The 24,909-nt window shown below is 45.5% G+C and overlaps 1 protein-coding gene across 4 annotated transcripts in view; it reads left to right on the plus strand.

Moving 5' to 3' along the window:
- The window catches only part of CSMD2 (CUB and Sushi multiple domains 2), a 232,676-nt gene that overhangs the window by 37,699 nt on the left and 170,068 nt on the right, over positions 1-24,909 (plus strand). For all 4 annotated transcript variants that reach the window (XR_014879599.1, XM_085208652.1, XM_085208653.1 and 1 more), the window contains 2 exons: positions 15,053-15,247; positions 21,759-21,966. Coding sequence is in view for 3 of the 4 variants with exons in the window: in XM_085208652.1 (XP_085064778.1) it covers positions 15,053-15,247; positions 21,759-21,966 (403 nt within the window). In the remaining variant the exon portion in view is untranslated. The remainder of the gene's footprint in view (positions 1-15,052; positions 15,248-21,758; positions 21,967-24,909) is intronic.

Genomic DNA, 24,909 nt, shown 5'->3' on the forward strand with positions numbered 1-24,909 from the left:
CAAGGGAACTGGGGTAGGAAAAACCAACCTTCCTCTTCTTTCCCTTTTTAACTATACAAAAGATTTTTATTACTTAAATGAGCTCCCAGCAAGTCTGCCTTAATTTACTACTAATTGATTTTAAGACTTGAAAGCTGTGGAGCTTATTAGCATTTGCTGACTCAGCTCCAGCCCTCCCCTCCTGCACACCAGAGCATGCAATGAGATATTGACCCGTGTTGCTGCAGCACTAAATGAAGTTGAGAGAATATTAAACGTCTCATATTGGCGTTTGATTTGCATATGTAAATGAGATCAATCAGTGCAGATGCAGGAGAGCAGAAATAACGTGCTGCAAATAGGATTCTGCATTAAGCATTGAGACAAACATGGAGTGAGACTTGCTCAGCCACAACATGGGGGTCACTTTGCTGTCAAGGAGGTGCCACTGTTCTCCCCTAACCACAGCTGCTCAGTTATCGACCCATTTTAGAGATAAGTGTGCGGAAGTGCAGAAAATAGGAAAAAAAAATTGCAAGATCTCTTATTGCTTCTGCTTTGCTGGTGGTGGGAGGTGCTGCCAGACCTGTGGTGCTGGGCAGGAGCTGAAAGCAGCACCTCGAGGAGCTGCACATCCCCCTGAAGGTGGTTGGGAAGGACTCAGATCCTGGCTCCCTCCTGGCAGACCTTCATTTTCCTTCCTTCTTGCTCCTTTTTTTTTTTTTTTTTTTTTTTTTTTGCATATAATAGAGCCATTTCTTTTCAATCAGGGAATCTATTTGCAGAACATGTAGTTGTTAGATGCGTTTGGTTTTGTTTCAGCATACATTTCCATAAAAAGTCACCACTAATGAGCTGTGTGAAAATTGCAGACTTGCTGCCAAGGCAATTTGGTTAAAAGGCTTGTCTGTCCTTCCTTGCCATTCCATCATGCCCAGTGCTCGCCCAGGGATGGCTGTGGTAGCAGTGAAGGGGGAGGTGAGGGCTGGGGCTGCCTCTCTGTTCTCTGAGGACGTCCCACTCCTGCTGTTGTTACACCTCCTCTGTCTCATTTTACGTATCTCTATGTGTGGTGGTGGATTTTAAGATGTATTGGCCAATTTGTAGTTATAGCCCACACGAGGAGTTTTCGGTCATTTTATCTCCCAAATTGACCACTGGTGAAATTCTGTTGATTGAAAATCAGAACCAGTTCCTTTTCTGGATATTGGTGTAAGGAACTCGACCTGAACCCAGCATCTGGTCTCGCAGTCCCTCTGTAGAATGACATTCCCAAGGGCAGAGGTCTGCGTTCACAATCTGAGCCATTTTCCATTTACTTGAAATCAGGATTCCTTACTGTGCTTCTCCTTGAACCCAACGAGGTTCCATTTAAGGGGTAATCATATTTTAATTTGCTTTGAGGATGTTGCACAGAACTCCGTGCACCGCTGCTGGGGATGGAGATCTTTATCACTCCAGGATCTGTTGCTTACACCTGCTGAAGTGAGCAGAGGTTTGGACATCAGTCAGAGCTCCTCCAGCCTGGAGGTGGTCCTCATACCTCAGGATTTGCAGAGGTGATGGTTCAGCTCTTCTGGTTGTGCAGCTTACCAGCTGGTTCTGCCTTGGAGACAGGGAACAGGGGGCTGCTCCTTGGCTGAAGGGCTTGATTTGTCTCTGCTGTGCCAGCTGAGACTTTGGTAAGAATCCTCATCTTAAACTGCTTACAGTGATCTCTAATGTTTTGTTTGTTTGTTTTCTTTAGTGGGATAAGTGTTCAAATGTCTCCATCCCAATTTAGGCTCATGAATGTCCTTTCTGATATGCAGATGGGATTGACTTTAGAGGAACTTCTATGGGGGACAGCTGAAAATCCAGGCTAAAGCTGTCTACGTGCAGCAATTTAGATATGGGAAATTAGCTTTAAGCTTAGCATTTTCCATTAGTAGGAGGCTAGTTGACTTTTGATTATGCAGGCAAGGCAATTATTGCAGGAGGAGAGGAGGTGGTTGGGCTGACCAGCCTTGCTTTTAGCAGCTTGCCCTGATCTGAACTCGTCATTCATAGCAGCAATGGTTGGGAAACAGAAAGCAGCTTGCAGAGAGGCTGAGGGGAAACTTGCTTGGCTGAGTAACAAAAAACCTATCCCACAAAATCCTCTGACATGTGCTGATTGGATCTAAGCTCCTGCGAGACGTCTCCTCTCAATCTGTTCAAATCTACCCAGTCTGTGGATGGTGATTCCTTCCCCCTTTTCTTTACCAGGTGGTATTTCTTTACAATTTTGAGATTAAAATGTCATCTGTCCAAGCAGAACCTGACTATAATAAGGAAATAGCATAGAAGCAGTTTGCTGGGCTGTCTTGCTGGGATCACTCTGCTCTCCTTAAGCCTTAAGCTTTGGCTTGCTGGGGACTCCTGGTGGGTGGCTTCTGTTTTTATTGCAAAAGGAAACTGGGAGGGCTCCAGCCCTTTGAGGAGGCAGGACATGGGATGACAGCAGGGGGGGGGGACAGGAGTTCCCTTTCTGTGTGCTTGCAGAGCTGAGCAATGTGAAGCAGAAGGCACTGAGGCTGGGTGAGGGACTGATCCAACGTGAGATCAGCATCATGTCACCACTGGCTCACCCGGAGATCAGGGCAGGATCTCCTGTTCTTTTGCTGCCTGATTTACTATCGGGAATGGGAAAGAAGTGGAGAGCTAAAGCATGTCTTATAGTGAGAGGCTTGTGTGCATGTATTCAACTACACAGTGTACCTTCAGGGATGCTTAAATACCAGAGGGCTACTACTGTGTGCAGCAAACCTTTTGGTTTAGGCTTTGATCGGCTCATATAGAGTGAATCCTTCTTAATTCAAATTAAATGAGTATTTAATTAACTTATCTCTGTTTCCAGAAGTGAATGCACATGCCACACGGTGATCTGTGCCTCTGATTACCGTGCATTCTCACCTTGACTCATGTTTTGATTCAGAAAGAGCTGTGATTAGCTGTCAGCCATCAGAGATTTGAAAAAACAGCCCCACCTCCTTCTCTTCCCCCCCAGCCAAATCCCTTTGTGCTGGCTGTGCTTAATGGAGATTGTTAATTGTAAAGGCCACGAGGATGGGGCTGCTCACAGCTGTTTGCAGCTGGCAGAGCGTGCGATGCTTTCGTGCAGGCACTGTGGAGTCGCTCCAGCAAATGGAACATAGGTTAAAGGAAAATAAAATCATTAGCGGCGTTCACAATGCTCTTAAGGGGTCGGTGTGGTGAGAAGTCGTTCCCTGTACTGCTTGGCTTTGATTGGGTTTTTATAGTGAGTCCCCAGATCACGGCAGGTGGACGAGGCTGTCCCTGGCACAGCTCTCCCCATTGGAAGCCATTGGCAGTGTTTGGGGTTTGGCCTTGATGTGCTGCTCTCAACCACTGTAGGGCTCAGCAGCTCCCTGATTTCTTATATTCATTTTTCTCTTCCTTGACTCGAAGCAAGGTCTTGTGTCTCTCTGCAAACAACTCTTTGTGCAGAGATAAGCTGTGTTGAGAATGGCTCAGCATCCAATATACAAACAGCATGCGTGCACTAAAATATTTCCCCTCAGATTTACAGTTTTCCTCGTGTCCCGAGAATCAGCTGCCTTTACAGTTCTGTTATTGATTACTGTGTCTGAAGCAACGGGTAGAGGGGAACATGTTTGTAAATTGTGTTAGCCAAATGCCACCTCGAGCTCTGCGAGGCTGAGCAAAAGCAGTGCTGTCTTCAGCCCCACTTTGCTGTTCCTCTCACCCTTCAAGATGGTGTGAGGCTGGAGATGGAGCTGCTGAAGGCTGCTCCCATTGCTCTGTGTTTGTTCTGCAACAAGTTCTCAGGTGGATAAGGAAGGTCACGACAGCTTCATGCTATTGAGTCTTCCATCTCAACCACATCCTGCTATTATGGAGCAAACCCAATGATTATTCAAGCACAAAAAGGCTCAGTGATATTATTATTATTCATAAAAATAGGGCCTGTCAATCAGTAATCCTTGAAATGTGGAGCAAAATAAATACAACCTGGCTCTCTGTTACTGTGTGGAGGTACTGATGGATCTGGTCCGTGTTTCTTTGTAGCAGTGCTGTACCAAGCCTTGGAAAGGGCGTTCTGTCTCTAGAAGATCTGAAAGCTCAGTATAAAAGAATTGTTGCATTGCTTGTTCTTTAAAAAGCAAACAAGCAATAGGACTGCCAACGCTGAAAGCTCAGGTCTGTGTGATCGTGTGATGCTATCCTGGTGGGTTGGAGGCAAAGGAGACAAAACCCAACACTCAGCCCTTACAGATTGTTTGATCTTGTCCTCATTTGTTCAGCTGCTTCATCCATTCCTTAACACACCGACTTGTCATTTTCTTTGTTTTGTTATTTATTTTTTCGCCTGGAGGAATAGCAGTTGCACGCTTGTGTTTCTGTTCCAGCAAAGATGGAGCACATGCAAAATAAAAAATATGGGGCACGCGTGGCCATGGCTTTTGGCTGCTGCCCAGCACGTGCAAGGTGTGCTCTGCAGGTCGCTGTGCTCTGCAGGTCGCTGCTCCATCCATCAGTGCAGCATCACGACTCGGTTACGGGCAGCCCGAGAGCTGATTCTTTATTTTTAGCTCCCACCAAAGCAAATGAGCTGCGTTAGGATAGATACCGTCTCAAACGTGCATGCTGTGAGGTCAGCTGCTTGCTTTGATCGGCTCGGCGATGGTGTTTTCTCCAGGCTGACACAGCTGTGATAGTCATTTGATTATTCTTGTTATTTGCATGAAAATTATAACTACTTAGTTGATAACGTCGTGGCGACTGCCTCCTGCCCCCGGGGAAGCACTGCGCTGTGCTTTATCTTGGAGATTTCACAGAGATCTCATCTGCAGAGATATCACTCAGCACTTGGGTTTATCCCTTTGTGCTTCTCTGAGGCTTCCCCCACCCTGCCAGCCCCACTCTCACAGAGCTTTACTTCGTGCTGTCTTCATAACAGCTTGTCCTGAGCTTAATAAAGGAGTTTACAACGTTGGCAGTGAGCGCTGTTTTATAGCGTTGGCGTAAATCTGATGCCTGTCTTCTGATGGTTCAGGTTATCATAACGTGCATTGAGCGTTACTGAATCCAGGTGGCAGATCACAGCCTTCTCCTCTGCACATCCCCCCATGCTGCTTTTTCTTTTCAAGAAATCCCCTCCCAACGCCCTGCATCAACTTCTGGCCCTTCGGTCTATTTAGATCTGCTAAAGCAGGGAGAAGATTTGCCCTTGTTACTAAGGAGACAAAAATTAATCTAGTATTTAGAACAAAGATCCTCAGCTCCTCTTTGCATCCACCTCTAACTGGGAAACATGAGAGTTCACTCAAAGTGCTGCTTTTTGCTGAGGAGATACAAATACCCACTGCTGCTTCGATGTTACGACCCGTGTTCTTGATCAGCAACAGAGGATGGAGGGGGGAGTTTGGCAGTTCTGCCGTCGCTTCCATAAACCATTGGGATATCTGGAAATTTCCAGCTTAGCATAAAAAGTCCAAGAGAAGAAAGAGGTGGGTATAAAAAAGCATAAGAACACGGGTTTGTGCTAATCCCAAGCTTGTTGCTGTGGGAAGAGGCTCTTTCTGAGCATTTTTTTCCCTTATTTGTCTAGGTTTTTTTAAGAGGATTAGTCTTTCACATACTCATTTATGTACAGTGTTGCATATGAAATATAGCTAATATACTTCCTTCCCTCCATGATTTGTACTTCTCCTCTGTGCCCTCTTTGAGATACATATGTGAAGGCAGTCCCTCTTACCTTTTTGGTGGGAAGCTCGTTAATTTCACAAATGTTTTTGTTTGGCCTTATGGAGGAAAACGATTTGCAGGAGCAGTTGTGGTTTTTTTTGTTTTTTTGTTTTTACTTTCTTTCACACGTACAGAATTCCTCATTCAAAGATCCAAACATCTGCCCGTTGGTCTTCTGGATGTGGGAGCATCCCAAGGCTCAGCCTTGCCCAGATTGAGATCTGAAAGCATCTTGGATATGACAGAATCATAGAATGGGCCAGGTTGGAAGGGACCTCAAGGGTGATAAATCTCCAACCCCTCTGCTGCGTGCAGAGACACCAACCTCCATATTTAATACCTGCCCAGGGCCCCATCCAACCTGGCCTTGAACACCTCCAGGGATGGACGGGGCATCCACAGCCTCGGTGCAGCCGTTCCAGCACCTCACCACTCTCATAGTAAAGATCACAGAACTACCTTGAAATTAACCTTCCAGACACTGCAGTGCTTTCTCAGTTCTGCCAACTAACACAGAGAGCCTTTATGCTAATTAAAATTTCTTGCTGTCGCTGATCTCACTATTATCGTGTTCCTCCCACGTAACCTCTCATCCTATAAAATTAGACCAGCCTTGCAGAAACGCACAGTGGGAGGAAAATGAGTTTTTGGTGGCATATTTCATATCGTAATCTCATTAGCAGTTGTGCTCTACTGTGAATATATGACAAAGTTGTGCATATGTGCTCTTTTGGATGCGTTTATCCTAAGCTCTCCTCCAGCACCCTCATCTGCTCCTGGCTTTGTGGTGCTGCCTTGGGTTTGCTTGCTGAATTCAGGATGTGCAGAGATGGGGAGGAGTCAGGAATGAGTGCTGTGCTGTGGCACTGAACTGCAGCACCCTGAGTCGGATGGAGGAGTTCCACATCTCAGTAAGCAAAGCCTGGGCCACCAGCAAGCAGCTCGGGGGGGTCCCTGTGCAGTTATGGACCCCTTGCAGGTGCTGAGCAGCTTGTTTGCTGTGCCTTTGGGGATCTTAAAGAGCATCTGTATCTGGGAAAGGTAGCAAAAAATTATGTTATCCTGTTTTAGTGACTTTCATATCAGCAGCTTGGTTTACATATCAGAAGATGACTTTTCTAGCTGTTGGTGCTCTGCCTGACCTGGGGGCTGGAATCCAGGTTAAAGTAGGCCCTCACCTCTCATTGTGCATTGTCACAATGTTTTGTGTAGAAATCAAATGAAAAGGAGAACTTTAGAGCTTAAAAAAGTGTTATTCATTTGAGACTGCAGGTTGCAGTGAAAGCATGCAGGCTGTGCTACTCCCCAAACAGATCTATTTTTGTGGGTTTTTTTTTTTTCCGTAAGTGAAACATCCATTATCAGAAATCCTAGGAGAACTAATTCAAAATAGAGGAGTTCCTGCCTGGCTGACCCTGGGAGGCAGGTAATACCTGAACAATGCTTCGAGTATATAAAAATACCATATAAATGCCATATGTTGTTAATCCTTCTGTTGTCTGTACTGTGATGCATCCTTGTTGTGATGCTCTACTGACCCCGAGCACCAGGGTTTGTAGGGGGAAGATGCATCCATTGCCTCCATAGGAGCTGCCTGATGGTACCAGAAATAAATATGCTTAGACCAATAGCAGGTTTTTTTTCCTAATCTTGTGATGGTTTCCTTCTGTCTTGTACAGCAGCTTCCCTGGTTTCAGTAAATCCTTGCTGTGTTTACAGAGGAATTGCTGGCTGTTCTTTAACCATCGCTGCTGCCAGCAGTGGATGGGAGGCAGTGCTCCATGCCTTGTGGTCCCAGCAGGTTGGGGTTTCTCCCTTCAAAACATCATATGAGATGCTGAACAGTGCCTGGGAGGCTTCCAGTGTTGCACTGAACAAATGTACCCTCAGCAGTTGCTCTGGTGGAGGCCAACAGAAGCGTTACAGTGCGGAGTTCATTACTGAAAGGATACTTATATAACTTTCTCCCTCCTTTGTGGTAGGGCTGTAACTTCTATAAAAGCAAATCATGTCCTGAATGTCTTTTAAGATGTCAGCAGGAGACAGGACTGAGAATTGGCCATAATCCTGAATATGTGGCAGTTGAGTCCAGCGGTTGCTTTGTGCTTTTTAAGAATGGGAAGGTTTAATCCCCAACCAAAGTAGCCTTTTTCTGCTGCTGCTCAGATCTTTAGCTTGCATAAGCCAGAGCCTGCTGTTCTGCTTTGGAATTTATTTAATAGCTCGGTTGTTTGGACATGATTAAAAATGTAATGAATGGAATGAAGCAGTAATAAGATGAACAGCTCATAAAGGACTTCAGCCTAAAAATATCTGCTTCAGCACAGCTACTGTAGGGACGACTGTGGCAGCAGTCATAGAAAAGTCCACTGCACGAATCTCTTAAAAGTTTTAGTGAGTTACTGCTGAGTATGAGGCTAACACATCACCCCCTCTGGCTTATCTTTTTACCCTGTTTTTTCCACTCCAGAGTCACTTTGGCTCCAGTGCTTTTCCTCTGAGTGCTTGCTGCACATCTCTGGAGAAGAGGGGTTTTCTTTAGGTTGAATTGCACATCGTGTATTGAGTTGCACATCAGCTGTGTAAATTCTCCTTTTCCATTACAAGGATTGGAAAGGGTCGGACATCCACGCCTTCCTGGATGTGTGGTTATGTTCAACTGATTCAGAATGATCCTTCTCTGAGCAGATTTGTACTGCTAAGGCCCAAACATTCACCTTTAATATACCAACACATAGGTTTGCTCTTTGTGATGGGACAAGATTCAGATTCTGAGATGCTGGAATCTTATTCCCCAGGTTCCCAGTCCTCTCTCTTTCATTACTGTGTTCTGAGTGTCCTTTAAAGCAATCTTATATTGTTTCCATGACAATATTTATACAATAGACGCCTTTCATGCAGCACATCTACGAAAGTTCTTCATTTCCAACACCTTTCCAACACCTCTTTGCAACAATTCTTGGTATATGTGAGGTCTCCTTGATGGGTTTGTCCGTCACACTGCTCAGGATTGGCCTTAGGTGAGCATCCTGCATGGCCATCAGCCCAACCTGTGCTCAGCAAAGTGAGCACAGTGAAGGAGGGGCATTTCTGCTGCTTCACTGCTGCGTATAAGAGAAGGGCAGCACCATTCCTTGTCTGTCAGATGGGCCCCTGCAGGTTTTCCTGCGTCCCAGCCTTGTTTTCGCTAACTGGAACCAGAGCTGCATAGCTCTGCTGATGGTGCAGTGAGAGCCACCAGGTGTTTCTCTGTCTGGGATCTGAGTGATGTTTGGTTGCTGTTGCAGTGACTGAACGCTTCTCCATCCCTCTCAAACACCCACACCACAAAAAGGTCTCTGAAGTGATGTCCGTGATCCAACGTGGCAGCAGGCTGTCCGTGTCCCTGCAGGTCGTGTCAGCTGTGATTTCTGGCTGGTGGTGGGGTGGCTTTTAGGTTTAATTGGTCTTAAGGGCACCACCAGCGCTGTCTTCCCTGCCTGCCTTAATGTCAGCTTGTGTAAGTGCCCTTTTAGTGCCCGTGACACACGTGTGCGTGGGGAAAGGGCAGTTCTGCATGGCAGCCAGACGTGTGTAAGAGATGAACAAGGACCTGAACTCAGAGTCATTCAGACTTCTGAAGAAATTTAGGCACTGGGGAGGTCCCACATGGGGCTAAAAACTTGTTCTCTGCAATAAGTGCATGTTATTGCATAGCTTGCAAAATATTGCTGTGGCAAATTCTGCAAGATAGGCACCTGTGAACTTAGGAAACAGAACTCAGCCCTAGGCCTGGTTTTTGGGGGGCTTTTTTGGTCATAATTAGATCACTTCAGCTTTGTTTCCAGAGAAGAGGACAAAATCACTTCTGGATGTTTTTTTTAAATCATTTACAACTGCAAATTAATGGTGTTAGAAAGCAGAAGGCCTCATGATTAATGCAGCTCTGTTATGGCATCATCTTCAAGTTATGTTTGCTGGTTATCAGTGAGCAGTGTGCACACTGAGCTCAGCAGTCCTGGCTGCTTTTACTATTGACTTTTCTACTCAGCAGTATAATATTTCACCTTTCCAGCTTTCGAGGTGTTTCCCCATGAGCTGCAATTTCACCTCTTTGGTTGGCTGATGTGCTGCTCTGAGGTTTTTGTCCCACTTTGTCACGCCTGCAGTATTGGCCACTGTGCAGCGCTGAGTAGCCGAGCTTCCTAAAAAAGTACAAAAACACTTGTATTTATTACTTGTAAAAGTAATAAATTAGGGGTTGTAAAAGTAATAAATTAGAAGATAAATGATGAAGTGATGATAAGCATGGTCAGGTTGGTCTGTTTTTTTCGGACATCTGATGTAGGTGCAATGGAAGTGTGAGTTACAGGTGTTTCTGGCCCCACTCCTGAGGAAATGGGCACAGCTGCGAGTTTTGTATGGTTTGCTCCCTGCAGAAGCATGGTGCCATCCTGGTGTGTCCTCCGAGGGCTCCAGAAGGCTGCTGATGTGGGTTGGCTGCTAGAAAGAAGATAGTGGAGTTGGGGGTCTGCAGAGCCCAGGGCAGCCTTGGACTGTGGGGTGATGCCTGGGGCTGGGCGCCTCGCTGCTGCTATGAAACATTTATTGGAACAGATGTAGTTGGCTACAGTTCTTGTTGCTGGGTAATCAGCCAATAGCCAGAGAAGATCAATACGCAGATAAACAATGCAGGCTCTATAGTTGGAAGTGGCTTTTTTTAACGGAACAAAGATTGTTCTCTGTCCAGGGATGGTCTCCAGCAAAACACTGAGCGGATCAACACTGGCACCCAGTGTCTGGATAGGAGCCGGCTGAGCCTCCCCCCAGTGAGATGCTCTGCTTGTTTCCCTAGGAATGATTAACCTTAGTTCAGGGAGGAAGAGAGGACAGAAACACAAAGCCACCCTCCTGCTCCGGGGAGAAGTCTTTTCAGGTTGCTCTGCAGCTGGTAAATGCCAGTTCAACGAAGCCTTTAAACGTGCACTTAAATCCATTCCTGCTAAGCAAAACACTTAACTGCATACTTTAAATTAAGCTTGTGTTCAAGTGTTGCTGCACGAGAGAAGCAGCAGGGCTGGAGCATGCTCATGAAGATGAGCACGTCCTCAAGTGGTTGCTGATGAGGCTGCTGATGCAGGAGAGCATCCTGGGCTGGGGTGGGGGTAAAGGACCATTGGCATGTGCCAGTGCCCAGCAGTGGGGTTCTGTGTCCGTGCTGCTGTGCTGGCCAGGCATCCTCTGCTGAGCTTAGCAAGATGTGGCACAGAGCTGAAAGCATCAGTGAGTGGCAGTGAATGCAGGGACCCCTGCTTGCTGCAGCTCTGCAGATGCCATCCCCCCTGCTGGCTCTGGGGATGTTTCTTTCCCATTCCCTTTCTTTAGAACATGGTGGTTTGTAAATCCAACTCTCCTTGTCCTGTTTGTACCAGCGATACGTTTTGGTCAGTTTAGGTAGTTTTTATGGTCATTTGGACCATAAAATGTGTGTACTTGTGCACTTACACACGTGTAAATATGGGAAAAGGGCTACATCTCTCCTGCTGTCAGTCACACACGTTATCCCTGAGGGTCGTGTGCTTTGTGAGCTCAAACCTTTGACTTGGTGCTGCAGAGAGCTGAGGTGCAAATAACAGCTTTCCTCTATCCAGCTGTATTCACACGGTATGTATGCACATTGAGCAGCTCTGCAGTTGGGCTCACCTGGTCAGTGGGCATTAGAGGGGCAGGGGCTTCACTGCCACGTCCACCGTGATCCTCATTGCTTTCATGTTTTGAATCTTGTGCCATTTCTGCAGCGGGGTGATTAATCAGATCTGAAGCACCCTCAGCTCTCTCTCGATGCTCTGGGAAGTTGTGCTGGGCTTGCTGTAGTGCATTGCAGGAAGGGAAATTGAAAACTGAAAATGAATTTCCAAAAAAGCCCTAGAACTACTACTGCAAAGAAGATGGATGATGAATCATTCTGGTCTGTTATTATCCAGAAGTAACTATCTAGCTGTTTTTTAGTGAACAAAGAAATATTAGAGGGAAAAAATAGTTTCCATTTAGCTTTATCTCTGTTGGCAGTACTGGAAATGAATCATGACATAAAAAAGGATAAAATGAAATGAAGAAGATACCATTTATTTCCTTTTCTGTAACACATACTGGACACATATTTTGAAGGTTACAACTCCTCGGAACTAAAACAAATTGCACTGAACCACTGGTGGGAGATACTGGAGGTTGGTGGAGGATCCCTGTGGTACTGAGCCCCACAGTTATGGGCAGAAGGGGACAGAAAGGTGCTCTCATGGACCCCCACCTCCCCCTGCAGTTCACCCTTGCGCTGGCTGAGGGTTTTGTGCCAATGTGACGTGGGGCTGCAGTTGGTTTTCTGGGATGTGACGGAAATCTGGGATCTGTTCTGCTTAAAGAACCCTTTGCTCTCTTTGGGTTTCTGGGAAGGTACCCAAGGCAGCAGCCAGGAATGCTGCTCTGCCCAGCACTGAGTGTCCATCACTGGGTTTGGGTGCTGTGGTTTCCACCCAGCCTGCATTTTGGGAAGTGCAGTCAAATAGAGACCTTACAAAAGCATATTGGAGATGAACTTTGGGAATTAGTGTTGGCTGAGCCAACTGGTTTAGGTCAATGGTTTTGTTATTTTGCTTTGTCTACGCAGCATCCTTTCATGGGGATTTATAAATTATTCCTGCTGTAGTAGCTGCACTCAGGAGCTATAAGTGCCTGCTCTGGCATTGGTTTGCTTTGCTTTTTTTTTTTTTTTTAAGCTCAGGAATGAAAATCAGTTTTGAGTGAGGAGATGATGTATGATCTCATATCGTAAAAGTTGTTCTCCTTGATAAGATTTCAAGGTTACAACAATGATAGCATTGAAATATCTGTCATAAACTACCATAGATGATTCAAGCAATAAAAATGTTTCTCTTAGCTATGTAAATAGGGTAATAGACTGGAATGTGGTAGCTAGATGTGTTAAATGTTGGGGTTAGTTTATATTCAAACAATACAGGGAGAAAATAGAGCTGCAGATTAATTTGAAAGGAAGCAGGGAGGATTCTTCTTCTGAATGGTGAGCAAGGTAGGGATGGATTTGAATTTTTGTTTGAAAGCACCTGAACTGGTAACGTAACTCAGACGTATCAGTGCGATGAGCAGGATGAGAAGCATCTCTGGGTCTTTTGCCTGTTTTTCCTGACAAAAAACAGCCCGTGGGGTTGTAGGAAAGGCTGATGTAATTAGCCTGAATTTATCTTGATGGTGGGATGCTGTCCAAGGATGCGTTGAGTCACATCTAATGACTTAAAAACTACTAATTAATTTCGAATGAACTGGAACGAGGAGGCATGGCTTGATGAGTGCTAGGATTTGAAAGCTTCTGATGTTGGGACATTCCAACATAGTGATCCTGGGTGAGGGGCTGAGAAAGGGCAAAGCCAAATGGGGTTCGAAGTGGAAGTCAGAGAATGGTGTGAAGCTTCTGATGGTTGTCAGCTCTCTGTAACAGCTTGTACGTTCGGGTGGTGGAGATTTATCCAATGTGGTGTTTCCACTTCCAGTTTGTTTAGCAGTTTTCAGGCTCTTGGCACAATTGCAGCCACGGTTCTCCCCTCGTGAGCTCAAGGCCTGGTCGGTCCATGCTGCCATTACCCCATGGCCAGGGTTCCTCTGCAGTGTCACCCCAGGGAGTGCTCAGGACACTGGTGTTTATGGTTTGATGAGGTGCAACTGCAATAGCGTAACCCTATTTCCTTTCCTCTGACATAAAATAAGGTAAGGGTTTGGCAGCCTTTCAAATCAAGACAAATAAAATAAACTGTTCTATATTCATCGTGGAAAGCAACAGACTTTGCTACAAAATGACTAACAGGACATTCTATTCATCTGCACCAATCTGGTCTGTGGCTGCATTCATTTCCATACAATCACTGGAAAATATTATGTTGATTGCCAGGAACAAAGCTTTTATGGGGATGAAAAAAATCCGTGCTACTAATCTACAGTGGAATTGGTAAATGGGTAAGACAAAGCTTTAATAATATTATTCTGTGCGACATCTGATGTAAATAATACAGTTCTATTAATCTCTCAAGCAATCAGAGTCTGGCTGTTAGAGGCAGTCAAGGATGAGCAATAATATTATCTCTTCTAAGGAACGTTGGAGTAGAATTGCAAATCCTTTGCTGCCAACACAGTTGCTGCCCCGGTTTGGTGAGTTGGGGTTGGCCCTAAATCTGAGGCACCTGCATCCCATGCTGGGCTCCCAGAGGCAGCCCAGGAGCTTGGGCTCCCACCTTGGCATCTGCTGTGGGGCTTCAATGCAGCTGGGCTTTCTCAAGAGCACAGGGGAAGGGGAACATCACCAGCTCACGTTTGGGGTGATGGATTGGTCTCCTGCATGCAGACCTCGGGGGTGTGACTGAGCATCCTCATGTGGCAGCTGGCTCTGCTGCTGCTGTTAACCTGGAAACAGCACCAGCCTCTGTGCAGGGAGGTTTTTGGTCTGTGATGCTGAAGTGTTTGTCTTCTGCAGATGAGCACCAGTGTCTTTAAAAAAAATAAAAATAAAAATCAACTCATTCAGCAGCCCCATTGAATCCAAAGCAATCAAGGAGTTAATGTTGCTTCCCCAAAAAGCACGTGTGCTATCCGTCCTGCAGCACGGTGTTAGTTAGTTAAGGCAGCCAAACGAAGCAGAATTTTTAAATGAGATCCTGTTTCTCAAGTATAATTTTAAGATACGATGCAGGTTGGGGTTGTCTGATTCTTCACAGTTCATTAACTAGGGAGCAGCTAGTGTTAGAGTGACTTTTTAAAATGATAGATTTTTATTTATAGTGAAGTTCTAGTCATTAATTTTAAAGGAATGAAGCATAAAACCAAGAGTTGGGTTCATTTTAATTTTTTTTAAAGTGACATTGGTAATTTAATTAAATTGGGGCTTTGAGTATCATTACAGAAAATGAAACATTAGTTCTGCACTGCTTTTCAACCCAGCTGACGCGCATCTCCCAATTGCAATGTGCAGTCATTGCTGTTTTGATGTGAAGTTATTGCTGAACATGGAACTGTTCAGGTTCTGGAGTGACCAAAGCGGGAAGCAGAGCAGTGGGGTTGAGGGCAGGAGGGCCAACCCTACATCCCCTACAGATGAGTCCTTCCTTTCCCTCGTTGCTGCCCACACAACTGTTGGCCATCACCAGCCTAATGACTGAAGTTCAGTTGTATGGTTATTTGCTCTTACATTTTAATTCACTTGGAGACAAGTTCTGCATTCCCCACCTGACAACGCTTCACTTTCGCTGCCCCGTCCCTAACCAGAATCACTTTCCTTTGGCAGTTCTACCCAGTCACACGTGTGGGAACCCAGGCAGGCTGCAGAATGGTGTGCAGCAAGGGACGACGTTCAGCATCGGGGACAAAGTGAGGTACAGCTGCAACCCTGGCTTCTTCCTGGAGGGCCACGCTCTGCTCACGTGCCACGCCAGCATGGAGAACGGAGCCTCCTGGGATTTTCCTCTCCCCTTCTGCAGAGGTAAAGTGCCCTCCTTCCTTCTGCGACAACGAAGAGGGATTTAACGAGCTGTTTGGGGTTGGGAAAAACTTCATGGAGCGTAAGCTTGATTTAAAAGAGTTGAAAGCTAAACATGATGTAGTTAATATTGAGGTTCCTTTTTATTGGATTCCCTAAAGCTGCCAGGATTTGGGTGACTAATGGGGAGGTTATGAAGTGCTCAAAGTATTCAAAATGCTGCGCCGCTGCTTTAACTCCAATTTCTTTGTTTAAATAGAGGCCCCCCCCCCCCCAAAAAAGCAGCCACGTTATCCATTGCAGTAAGGCGCCTTCCTAAGAGCGTGCATTTTTCTACATCAAATATTGGAAAATTTAGACTGGGTTTTCTGCTCTTCCCCCATGTCAAACTCAGTTCCCTTTTGGCTGCCTGTAAAGAGAAGGGGAGATGAGTGGGGGGTGACACCTGGGCAGGGATGGGCAGCTTTCCTGCAGGCCCTTTGGTGCAGTGCTGCTTTGATTCCTTTATCAGCACAGAGAGCTGCCTGCTAATCCTCTGGAGCCACGAGGGACTGGAGAGGCTGTAAATATACAAGTGTCTGTGTTGTTTTACCAAAACAGTTGCTGCTGCTTTCAAGTCTTTTTCCCTCAATTCCTTGTGTACCTCAGCAGAGCATCTTCTATTGATTCTTTTTATTGACTCTGCTTGTGCAATCAATTAGCAGTTCTAAGCTGTAGCATAAATCTTGAATTTAAAATGAACAAATATTGTTTGCTTGGCGTGTTTTTAATGCTTTCTAGAACGAGTTACACAGCAGGGATGTGTGCTATGTTGTGTATTTCTTGTGTGCTTACCTGCTGCTTTGGAGCCAAGGGCATCACAGCACTGAAGGTTCACCCAGCCACGCTGTGCTGCAGAGGGACAGCTGCCATTGCCACCTCAGTGTCATTGCTTATGAGTCTGTGCTTTTCCTTTGAATCAGGACTCACTGTCACCTTAAAAGCAAACAAACCAATGAAGTTAAAAACAAACGAAATGTGCTTGCATTCAGCTTTGAGAGCACACAAGGCAATGGCCTTTTTTTAGAAGACAGCAGATTCTGTGCTTGAATGGATCTGTGTATCCTTCACCTCCCTCCAAAGGAAGCGTGCCATCTTCCCGTGGCCCAGCTATTATTCAGGTATTTGTGTAGCAGTCTGCAATAAGGGAAGGATTAACTTCTGACCCCAACAGGTGTTGAAGTACTGAAACGTGAAGGTTGGCATGGTTGTAATTTTGATGTGATCCCCGCCGCAGATGGAGTAAGGACCATCTCTACATTTTTGTCTTGCACTGCCAAGCTCAATTTTAATTTTAACACCACTGTTTCAATCTTGAATCCAGCAATGATGATGGAGGCATCTGATGTACTTCAGAATGAAGGAATATTAAATTCTATGGTGCTTGAAACGGTGCTGTGTGAATTGCTCTGATCTCAGGGAAGTGTTGGCTTGTTGAGCTGTGCTCGTGGTATTGTGAGCCTGCAGGCTCCTGGAGGTGCAGCACTCCTTCCTGAAAGATTGGATCCTGCTGCTTCAAAGCTGGCACTGAAACTTCCATGGCAATTTTTTTTTTTTGGAGGCAGGAACTAGAAATCTTCTCATGTAACATTTATATCTTGTCTCAGGAAGGCAGAAAGGAGCAAAGACAATCTGCAAATTGACTTGCTGAGTTTGAAAACCAGCTGCACTCCTTCTACCAGAAGTGGGTTTCAGCAGTCAGACGTTGGTGCTTGGCTGATAAACTGGCGGTACAGAATTCTGTTGTTGCAAGGGGTGAAGAGGCAGGCAGGCAGATTTGGTGCCTTCTGCAGGGATAATCATGTTTTAAAGACTACTGCCTGAAGAGGAATATGTATTTCCCTGAGAGATGGAAGATCTTTGTGGCTTGCATGGCTTGTAATTAATTCTGTCAATATTGGCTTACTGGTGATTTGTGTCTGAAAGTTTGTAGAATGAATGTGTGTTTTCTTTTCTAACGCAAGCTGGAGATGGGTCGTGCTGCTGGGTCACGTTCAGACAAATGAAGATGAAAGATGCCCTCTAGTCCAGCAGGTGTTACAATCTTGGGAGCAGCTGTCTTGGGAATAGACTTGTCTGATGTCACTGCATTCAGTGTGGGGACTGGCCTTTGCTTCTTCCCCTCCCACTGTCAGGGCAGAGGTGGGAGACAAGTGCAGAAATCAGCAGGAGTGTTCCAGCCACGCTGATCAATACCTTCTCTCTGGTTCTTTTATGCTCTTGTCTTTGTACCTGCTTTCCTCTCTGTAACATCCTTTTTTATATTTTGGTAGCCTTGTTTCCATTATTCCAGTCCTCGTGCATTGGAATAATCAAAGATGCAAAGAAATGCATGGTAGGAAAAGAATAAGAAATGAATGCGTTTGAGAAGCTGGAACTCGGCGGTGCCAGGGCAGCATTGCTTGGAGAGGAGTGCTGTGCCTCAGCTGCTCCGTCTTCATGAGTTGTCTGCATCCCTTCACCCATCTCTCAGTTTAGAAGTAGTGTTTTTATAAGAGATAAGTGTATTCTTAATGAGAAAGGAAAGCAGGAAGGAATCCCAGATGCAGAAGGAGTGGAGTGGTGAAGCACTGCTCTGCAGAGAACGATGGAAGTAGTGGTGCTGCGGCTCCCTGGTGGTTTAGAAAGCACAGTTATATCAGAATTGATTCTTGGACTCTGAGCTAAAAATCACTCGGCACACACTCTGTTCTGGTGAATTATGTTCCTTGCTTATGTGGCAGGAAGGACTAAAACAGCGGTGATCTCATTCTGGGAGCAGTGAAGCAGCAGCGGGTGGCATCTCCGTGCTGATGTGCCCATGGCAGAGGCTGGGGGAGAGGCTTGGCTCCTCCTGGGAGCACGTGGGCAGCCTGCAGGCACACCTCGAGACTGGACGTTCTCAGTGAGCCTGGTGCTGACTCCAGGCTCTGATCTGAGCTGGCATTTATCCCATCTGTAGTGTGTCAGGGTATCGTATGGCTTCCCCATTGCGTCTTGTATGTCACATCCTGCACAGTTTTCTGTATATAGGATCGAATCATCTGAGTTGGAAGGGACCTTTAAAGGCCATCTCGTCCACCTCCCCTGCAGTGAACAGAGACACCCACAGCTCCATCAGCTGCTCAGAGCCCTATCCTGCCTGATCTTGAATGTTTCCAGCGAGGAGGAGACCACCACCTCTCTGAGACCCCCTCCCTCACCCTGCTGCCCGCATTGCTTTTGATGCAGCCCAGGACACGGCTGGCTTTCTGGGCTGTGAGGGCACATTGCTGGCTCATGGCCATCCACCAGTACCCCCAGTTTCTTTTCAGCAGGACAGGGTGGTACTTCTGCAGCTCTGAAAGAATGCTCTGAACTGTCTGTTTCATAAGGCACTTTCAGGCATGTGGAGAGAAGTCTTGCCCAGATTGTTTGCTGAATTTAAGTAGAACTGATAGGTTTATGATTCTGGTAGGCGTCTGAGTAAAAATTCAGTAAGCCAGCTGAGAAGTTGAGAACATTTGCAAAGCTACATTTTAAGAGTATCAAATATGCATAATCTCATTAAAAGTGGTCTGTCTTCTTATAACTCCAACAGCTGCTTAGATTGTACCGTGCCCAAAATAATTGAATGGCTGTTCAAGAAGATTTTTAGAAGATTGTAGAACATATTTTAATGGTAGAAAGCTCTGCAAATCTCTAATACAGCATCAAGTCAAAGTTCTTTAGCGTAGTCCCCATTTCTCCTTCTACACAGGAGCAGATACTGCCTCAGAGTTCCAAGACCCCAGCAGTAAATGTGGCTGAGAAGTTGCCTGGAGGAAAGGCTTGCTGCACAAAAGCAACGAGCGTTTGCCCTTGGGTGTGTTTGTGGGTTCTGGGCTGCAAGATTGCATGAGCACAAGAGGAACAGCTTGTTTGGCCAATGCAGCTGTGCCCTGGAGGCCTTGGGGCTCACGTCCAGAGGCTGGACTGCTTGTAGGGGTCTCATGGTGGTGCAGGGCTTTGTGTGCAGAGGTGCTGTGAGTGAGTGCCTGCAGTGGTTGATGTAACAGATGGAGTTGGCGTTAGCAGCCCCAGTGGGACAGGTATCTGAAGAATACGTGGGCTTCTTCAGATCTGAATGTGATGCTGAAGCAGCTGGTAGTTAGCTGTGTGGTCTGGAAGAGGTCACTGCCTGAGAATCTTTCTTTGCATGTGTTTCTTTCTAGTATTTACAGGGGATCTTATTCATGAGATATTAAACGTGAACACACAGTAAACTGGTGATTTATGCTGATCCTCTTTGGCTTAAACCACTCATCCTCTTAAAAGCATTTTTACTCTATTCTGTAGGAGAAGAGGGCTTTGCAAGTAGCTCTTTCACTTTTTGGAAAGGGCCTTGTTTGGAGGCTCAAGTGCGAACCCTGTGTCAAAGTTTGAAGGATTTCCTGGGGCCAGCATCAGCTGTAACCCAGCAGAGTGTTGTGGCAAGCCCTAAGCAATGTGATCTAGCCTGAAAATCAGCCCTGCTTTGAACAGAGAGCTGAAATACATGAGAGATCTTTTGGCTGCCATTACCTGATGGTTTCAGTTGCACTTTGGTGTCTATGCCAATACCAGTAATGTCGTTCATTGGAAATATGACTGCAGCAAAGAGGTATCTTTGAATTCCAAGCAACAGAGCACTGAGTGCCACAGCTCCCCCCACTTATGGCCATGGTTGGCCAGCCCATGAACCCAAACACTAACCGTGCCTCCTGCCTGTGTTGGCAGCAGCTGGAAGGAGAACAGCTGACAGAGCTGTGCTCAAGGCACTGCATCCTGATGAGAGCTGAAAGCCAAGCCACCATCCCGAGCTGCCTGTGGGATTCTCTGCTCTGTCTTTGGGTGTGCAAATATTCCCACCTGTGTTAAGTTTCAGTGTTGAAGGGTTTTGTTTTTTTTTAAGTTGGTAATAAAAGGAAGTGTTTGTGCTGTAAAGCCCCGAGCTCCTTGACTAAAGCATCAGAAATGCTGCTCTGTAACACATGTAAGGTTAACAGGCTTTTCTGAGTGATGTGCCAAACAAACTCCAGGCTGATGCTGTAGGTGGGGAAGCCACGAGTTGCTCTGATGCAAGTCAAATTAATGCTTGGCTTCCTTTATCTTCATGCCCATGTTTTCCTTAGATCTCCCTCCTTTAATTGCTCTAATAGCTCCCGTTGATGGAATTCAGGCTACGAAAATGAAAGATCCTGCAGCAGAGAGATCAGTACACAGCCAGGAGATGTCACAGCTTGATTTCTGAATAAACTGTTTTAGCACTGATTTCGGTAACTACCCATTACCTTAAAAAAACAGAAACCGAGACATGGAAGGCAGGGCGGTGAGATTCTCCAATCCCTTCTGTTAAATTCAGATTCACTAAATACAGTGCTTCTACTCCTGGGTGCTGATGTTGTGGTCCTTGGGGATGCTTCTCTTGCTGATGGAGGTGCTGACATCTCTGTGAGTTGGGTTGAAAGCTCCTTAAAACCACCAACCTGCTGCTCCCAGCCTTTGAATTCTTGGTGGCTCTCCTCCTGCTTTGCTAGCTGCACGGATGGGAGGAAAGCTGCGGAAAACGCCTCCTAGGAGCCCAATTAGAAATAAGGGATGGAACAAAAACTGAGGTAATAATGTGAGGACTGAGCATCCTGCCAGCCAGACACATCGGGCTGCAGCAGCCTCCCCATGGAGCAGCAGCAGCTCTGTCCTTGGGGTGATTAAAAGTAGACTGAACAAATCACAGTAAGTGTGCAGTGAGGAATAAGCTGGCACTTGCAGGGAGACAGACTGGCTGCCCTAATAGGATTTTGCATCCCTCAACATCTTTCTCCTAGTACTGTGTAGTAAAAAAACACCCGTGCTTCTCCCAAAAGCCACTTAACAAAGACGTGTCTGAACTTTCAATGCAAAGATTTTCTTATCAATCTGTATTTGATGACATGGGTTAGAGCCAGAATTTTATCAGTTGAATGGAAAACATTTTGCTTTTTAAGAAAGCTTTTGATCAGTCGAGATAGCTGTCCTGCTGCAAGCTCGAATGCTGCCATTGCCCTTGAAAAATGCTGTGCACAGGTGCTGGTGCGCAAATCAGGTGGTGTGAGGTTCCTTCTGCTCCTCCAGAGCCCAGAGAGCATTGCTCAGGAAGGCTCAGAGCTTTTAAGAGTTGGGTCAGGTGCTTCTGATCTGATGCTAGGCTTTATATGCTGCTGCTTGTTTAATTTTTGCCATCAAATTTAACCACTGATTCATATCAATCAGCATTGCTTCTTAAAACAACAAACCAGCCACCACAAAAATAGCAAAGAAAAGAAAAAATGGAAAGGATGTTAATCAGTAAGTTTTCTCTTATCCTGAATGTGGCATACAAATAATATCCAAACCAGCCATCCAAAGGCCTTACCTTACTACAGAAGAGTTCAAAGGTTTGCTTTGCATTTGGGCTTTTTTCTGACTCACTGCTTGTGCATTTCAGCACAACGTCATAACTTGCCTTCTCTGTTTGCAGCTGATGATGCTTGCGGAGGGACGCTGAGGGGACAGAGTGGAATTATCTCAAGCCCACACTTTCCTTTGGAGTATGGCAATAATGCAGACTGCACGTGGACTATTCTCGCTGAACCCGGAGACACCATTGCTCTGGTGTTCATGGATTTTCAGCTGGAAGATGGATATGACGTTTTAGAAGTTGCTGGAACAGAGGGATCTTCGCTCTGGTAGGTTTCTGGTCTTGTTTAATTATTGTCCTTATTGTTGTACACGAGCTGCTAAATTTTCATGGGGTGTTCATAGTGCTGGGTGGTTCCCAGTGATCCCCAGATTTAATTACTGCCTTCTGATGGATCTCTTGTGGATGCCTTTATTTGCTTGGTGAACCTCCTGGTGACCATTGTCTGCTTTAAACCTGCGCTGTAGGACGTCATCGTAGCAATCAAACCTAAGAAACCCTACTCAAACATTGCCACGCTCAGAACAACATTTCTACTTGATTGTTTTCTGATTATTGCTAAATATGCTGCTGACGAGTTGACTTTACTGCTAATGAACCTCTGGCAAATGTTTCTGCAGATCAGTTTGTTCTTCAGCCACGCGGCTGTGCGTGGAATTTCAATAGCTCTTGCATACTATTAAGTTTGGGCAGTGCTTTCAGAAGCACTGCTTTTATGTATAATAAATGCTGCGTGGATTCTTTTCCTCTCGTATACAAGAGCTGCCCAGATGAAGTTGAGAGCTCACAAAGGGGATTTGGCAATATTGCTTCCATTATGCTCAGCCAGGGGCTGCACTCTGGTCGAGTCCCAAACCATGAGCAAAGGAGGGGGGTCAGCTTTAGACCCAACATCCTTGGGTGGGAAAAGCAAAGTTTTAGGTGTTGCCTGGGGTTATCCGTGGGAAGTTAAATTACCATCATTTGTGAGGATTCTCTCACTGCCACAAATAATGTTTATTTAAGCAATCTGTACTTGCCTGATAGCGTGGATCTGAATGTTCTGGATGTATTAATGTGAGGGAACCATTTACCATCCACCAGTTGCTTACAGTTCCCGAGACCCTGTTGAAAATTTGATGTTTTCATGGGGGGAAAAAAAAAACAAACAACTAAACAAAACTGTTTTTATTAGCATGCATTAATATTTCAGGGCCCCATTACATCTTAGCCGTTATGTACTGCAGGGAGGATCAGTCATCTGTAGTGTGTGGTAAAGATGAATGTAAACTAGTTAAGAAACATTATTCAGCCTGGAGGTGTTGCCAGTGCAGCCTCCTGTCTTGTCATATCAGAAATGAAACAATGCCTGTCAGTGGGAACCTGCTGGAAATAATTAATAAACTACCCATAAATACTCCATGGTGGCAATTCAGAAATGGCAAATGAGTCTTTGGAAATTAAACCCTTTAAGTTTCAGTGGTAGAGACATGGGGAGGGCAGAAGACTAAACAGGACGAAATACACAAAATACACCTTGGGGCTTTGGGGCTCATCCTGCATTCCTGCAGCACCATGCGGTGGGGTCATAGGATCATTAAGGCTCAAATCACCTCTAAGATCCAACCATCAGCCCCAGTAGCTGATACGCACCAATCAATTCAAAGGAGCCTCGTTTGCCATTCTCAAAGTCAACTTTTCAGTCCCAGAAGCAGAATTGCAGCGTGTCTTATTTTAAATTTCATTTTTCAAAGCTGGCCTTCACAACTCAGAGCCTGATAATTAAATTCAGATGACTCATTTTCCCTATTTTTTTTAATAATTTTTGCCCACAGGAGGAATAAATAGAGCTCATATCTCCTCTTTAAACATGTTGATACGATTCAGCTTGAAAATAGAGCTAAAAGCCTTTTTTTCCCCCCCCTATGAAGACCTAGTTTTAATTATTGGTAATACTGCAGATAGACTTGCAGCCAGATAACCATTTCATTGAAGAACCTCGCAGCTGAATATTTCATTTCTTCAGCATTATAAATAGTTTTAATCCGGTCCTGAGATGTACGCAAACAAACAAAATTGAATTTCATATAATTCACATTCATTTTTGAGCTGTATATAATGACAGCATTTCTAAGGGAGCTCACTCAGCACATGGAGCTGGCTTTGGGTCCCATTAGAATGGGAACAAATGAAAAAATGTGTATGAAATGGCTTTTGAAATCCGTATTTAAATGTCAGTTACCTCTTGATCAAGATCCGGAAATAGATTGCCTTATTGGACTGGTGTGGTTTAGTTTCTTTTTGTTCTGTTAAACAATTCGTAGTGCTTTTAATTAAAAATTCTACAAAAGCTTTAAAGCTGCCTTTGGTGGGAAATCTCCCCTTCTGTGCTATGATGGTGGAGCTCTCCCAGTTGGAGCAAGCAGTGGGACAGCAGTTGGTGGGAAGGTGGCAGGTTGGCTTTGCTCAGAGTTGCACCCAGCAGCTGCCTCTGCAGTACAAGTTGTTGGGAGCACACGGGGGGTCTTGTGTGGGGCATCTTGGCTCACCTTTCTTGCTCAGAAGCCAGCACGCATCACGTTCTGCACAAGGATCCCCGCTGTTGGTTAAGATGTGCGTATGCAGAGGGTCTCACTTGATGGAGAAATTCACCGTGTTGAGGGAATTGGATTTGAATGTCAAAATCTGCCTGCCAGAGCTGATAAGTCATGTTTTCCACTGCCTGCCCTTATCTACAGCTTCAAAGTGAAGGAGCAGAGACACCTCTGCAGCTGCTCCGCTGCTTCCAAAGATCTTTGTTCCGGGGCTCCTTCGTAGACTTGTTTTGTAGCTGCTTTCATGTGTTTCCAGGTTGTGATAGAGAATGTACGCGCTTTGTTTTCAGATGTCATCTGCTTCACAAAATACATTTTAAATGATCTTTGCCTTCTGGGTTTTCCTCCCTCAGTTCTCAGCAGCTGTGCCTCTCTTATGAGAGCACAAACCCATCCACGTGTTCCTCGTCTGCAGTTTTCGTCCTGTGCTTTGAGGGGAAGTCGCAGCTGATACGGGCTCTGTTTGCTGCTGAATTTGCTCTGATTTGAATTGATTTTGGATGTCTGGTGGCAGTGTGTCACGTACTGGGATCAAACTACAGCTCCATTTAATTTGTGTTGTGTGTTAATTCATTGAAGCTGGGGAAGAATCGCATTTTCCATGGTTTCCATAAGCTCAGGCTGTGGAGAGGTCAGTT

Source organism: Meleagris gallopavo, chromosome 25 (assembly GCF_905368555.1).
Source record: "Meleagris gallopavo chromosome 25, MGAL_WU_HG_1.1, whole genome shotgun sequence".
Taxonomy (NCBI): Eukaryota; Metazoa; Chordata; class Aves; order Galliformes; family Phasianidae; genus Meleagris; species Meleagris gallopavo.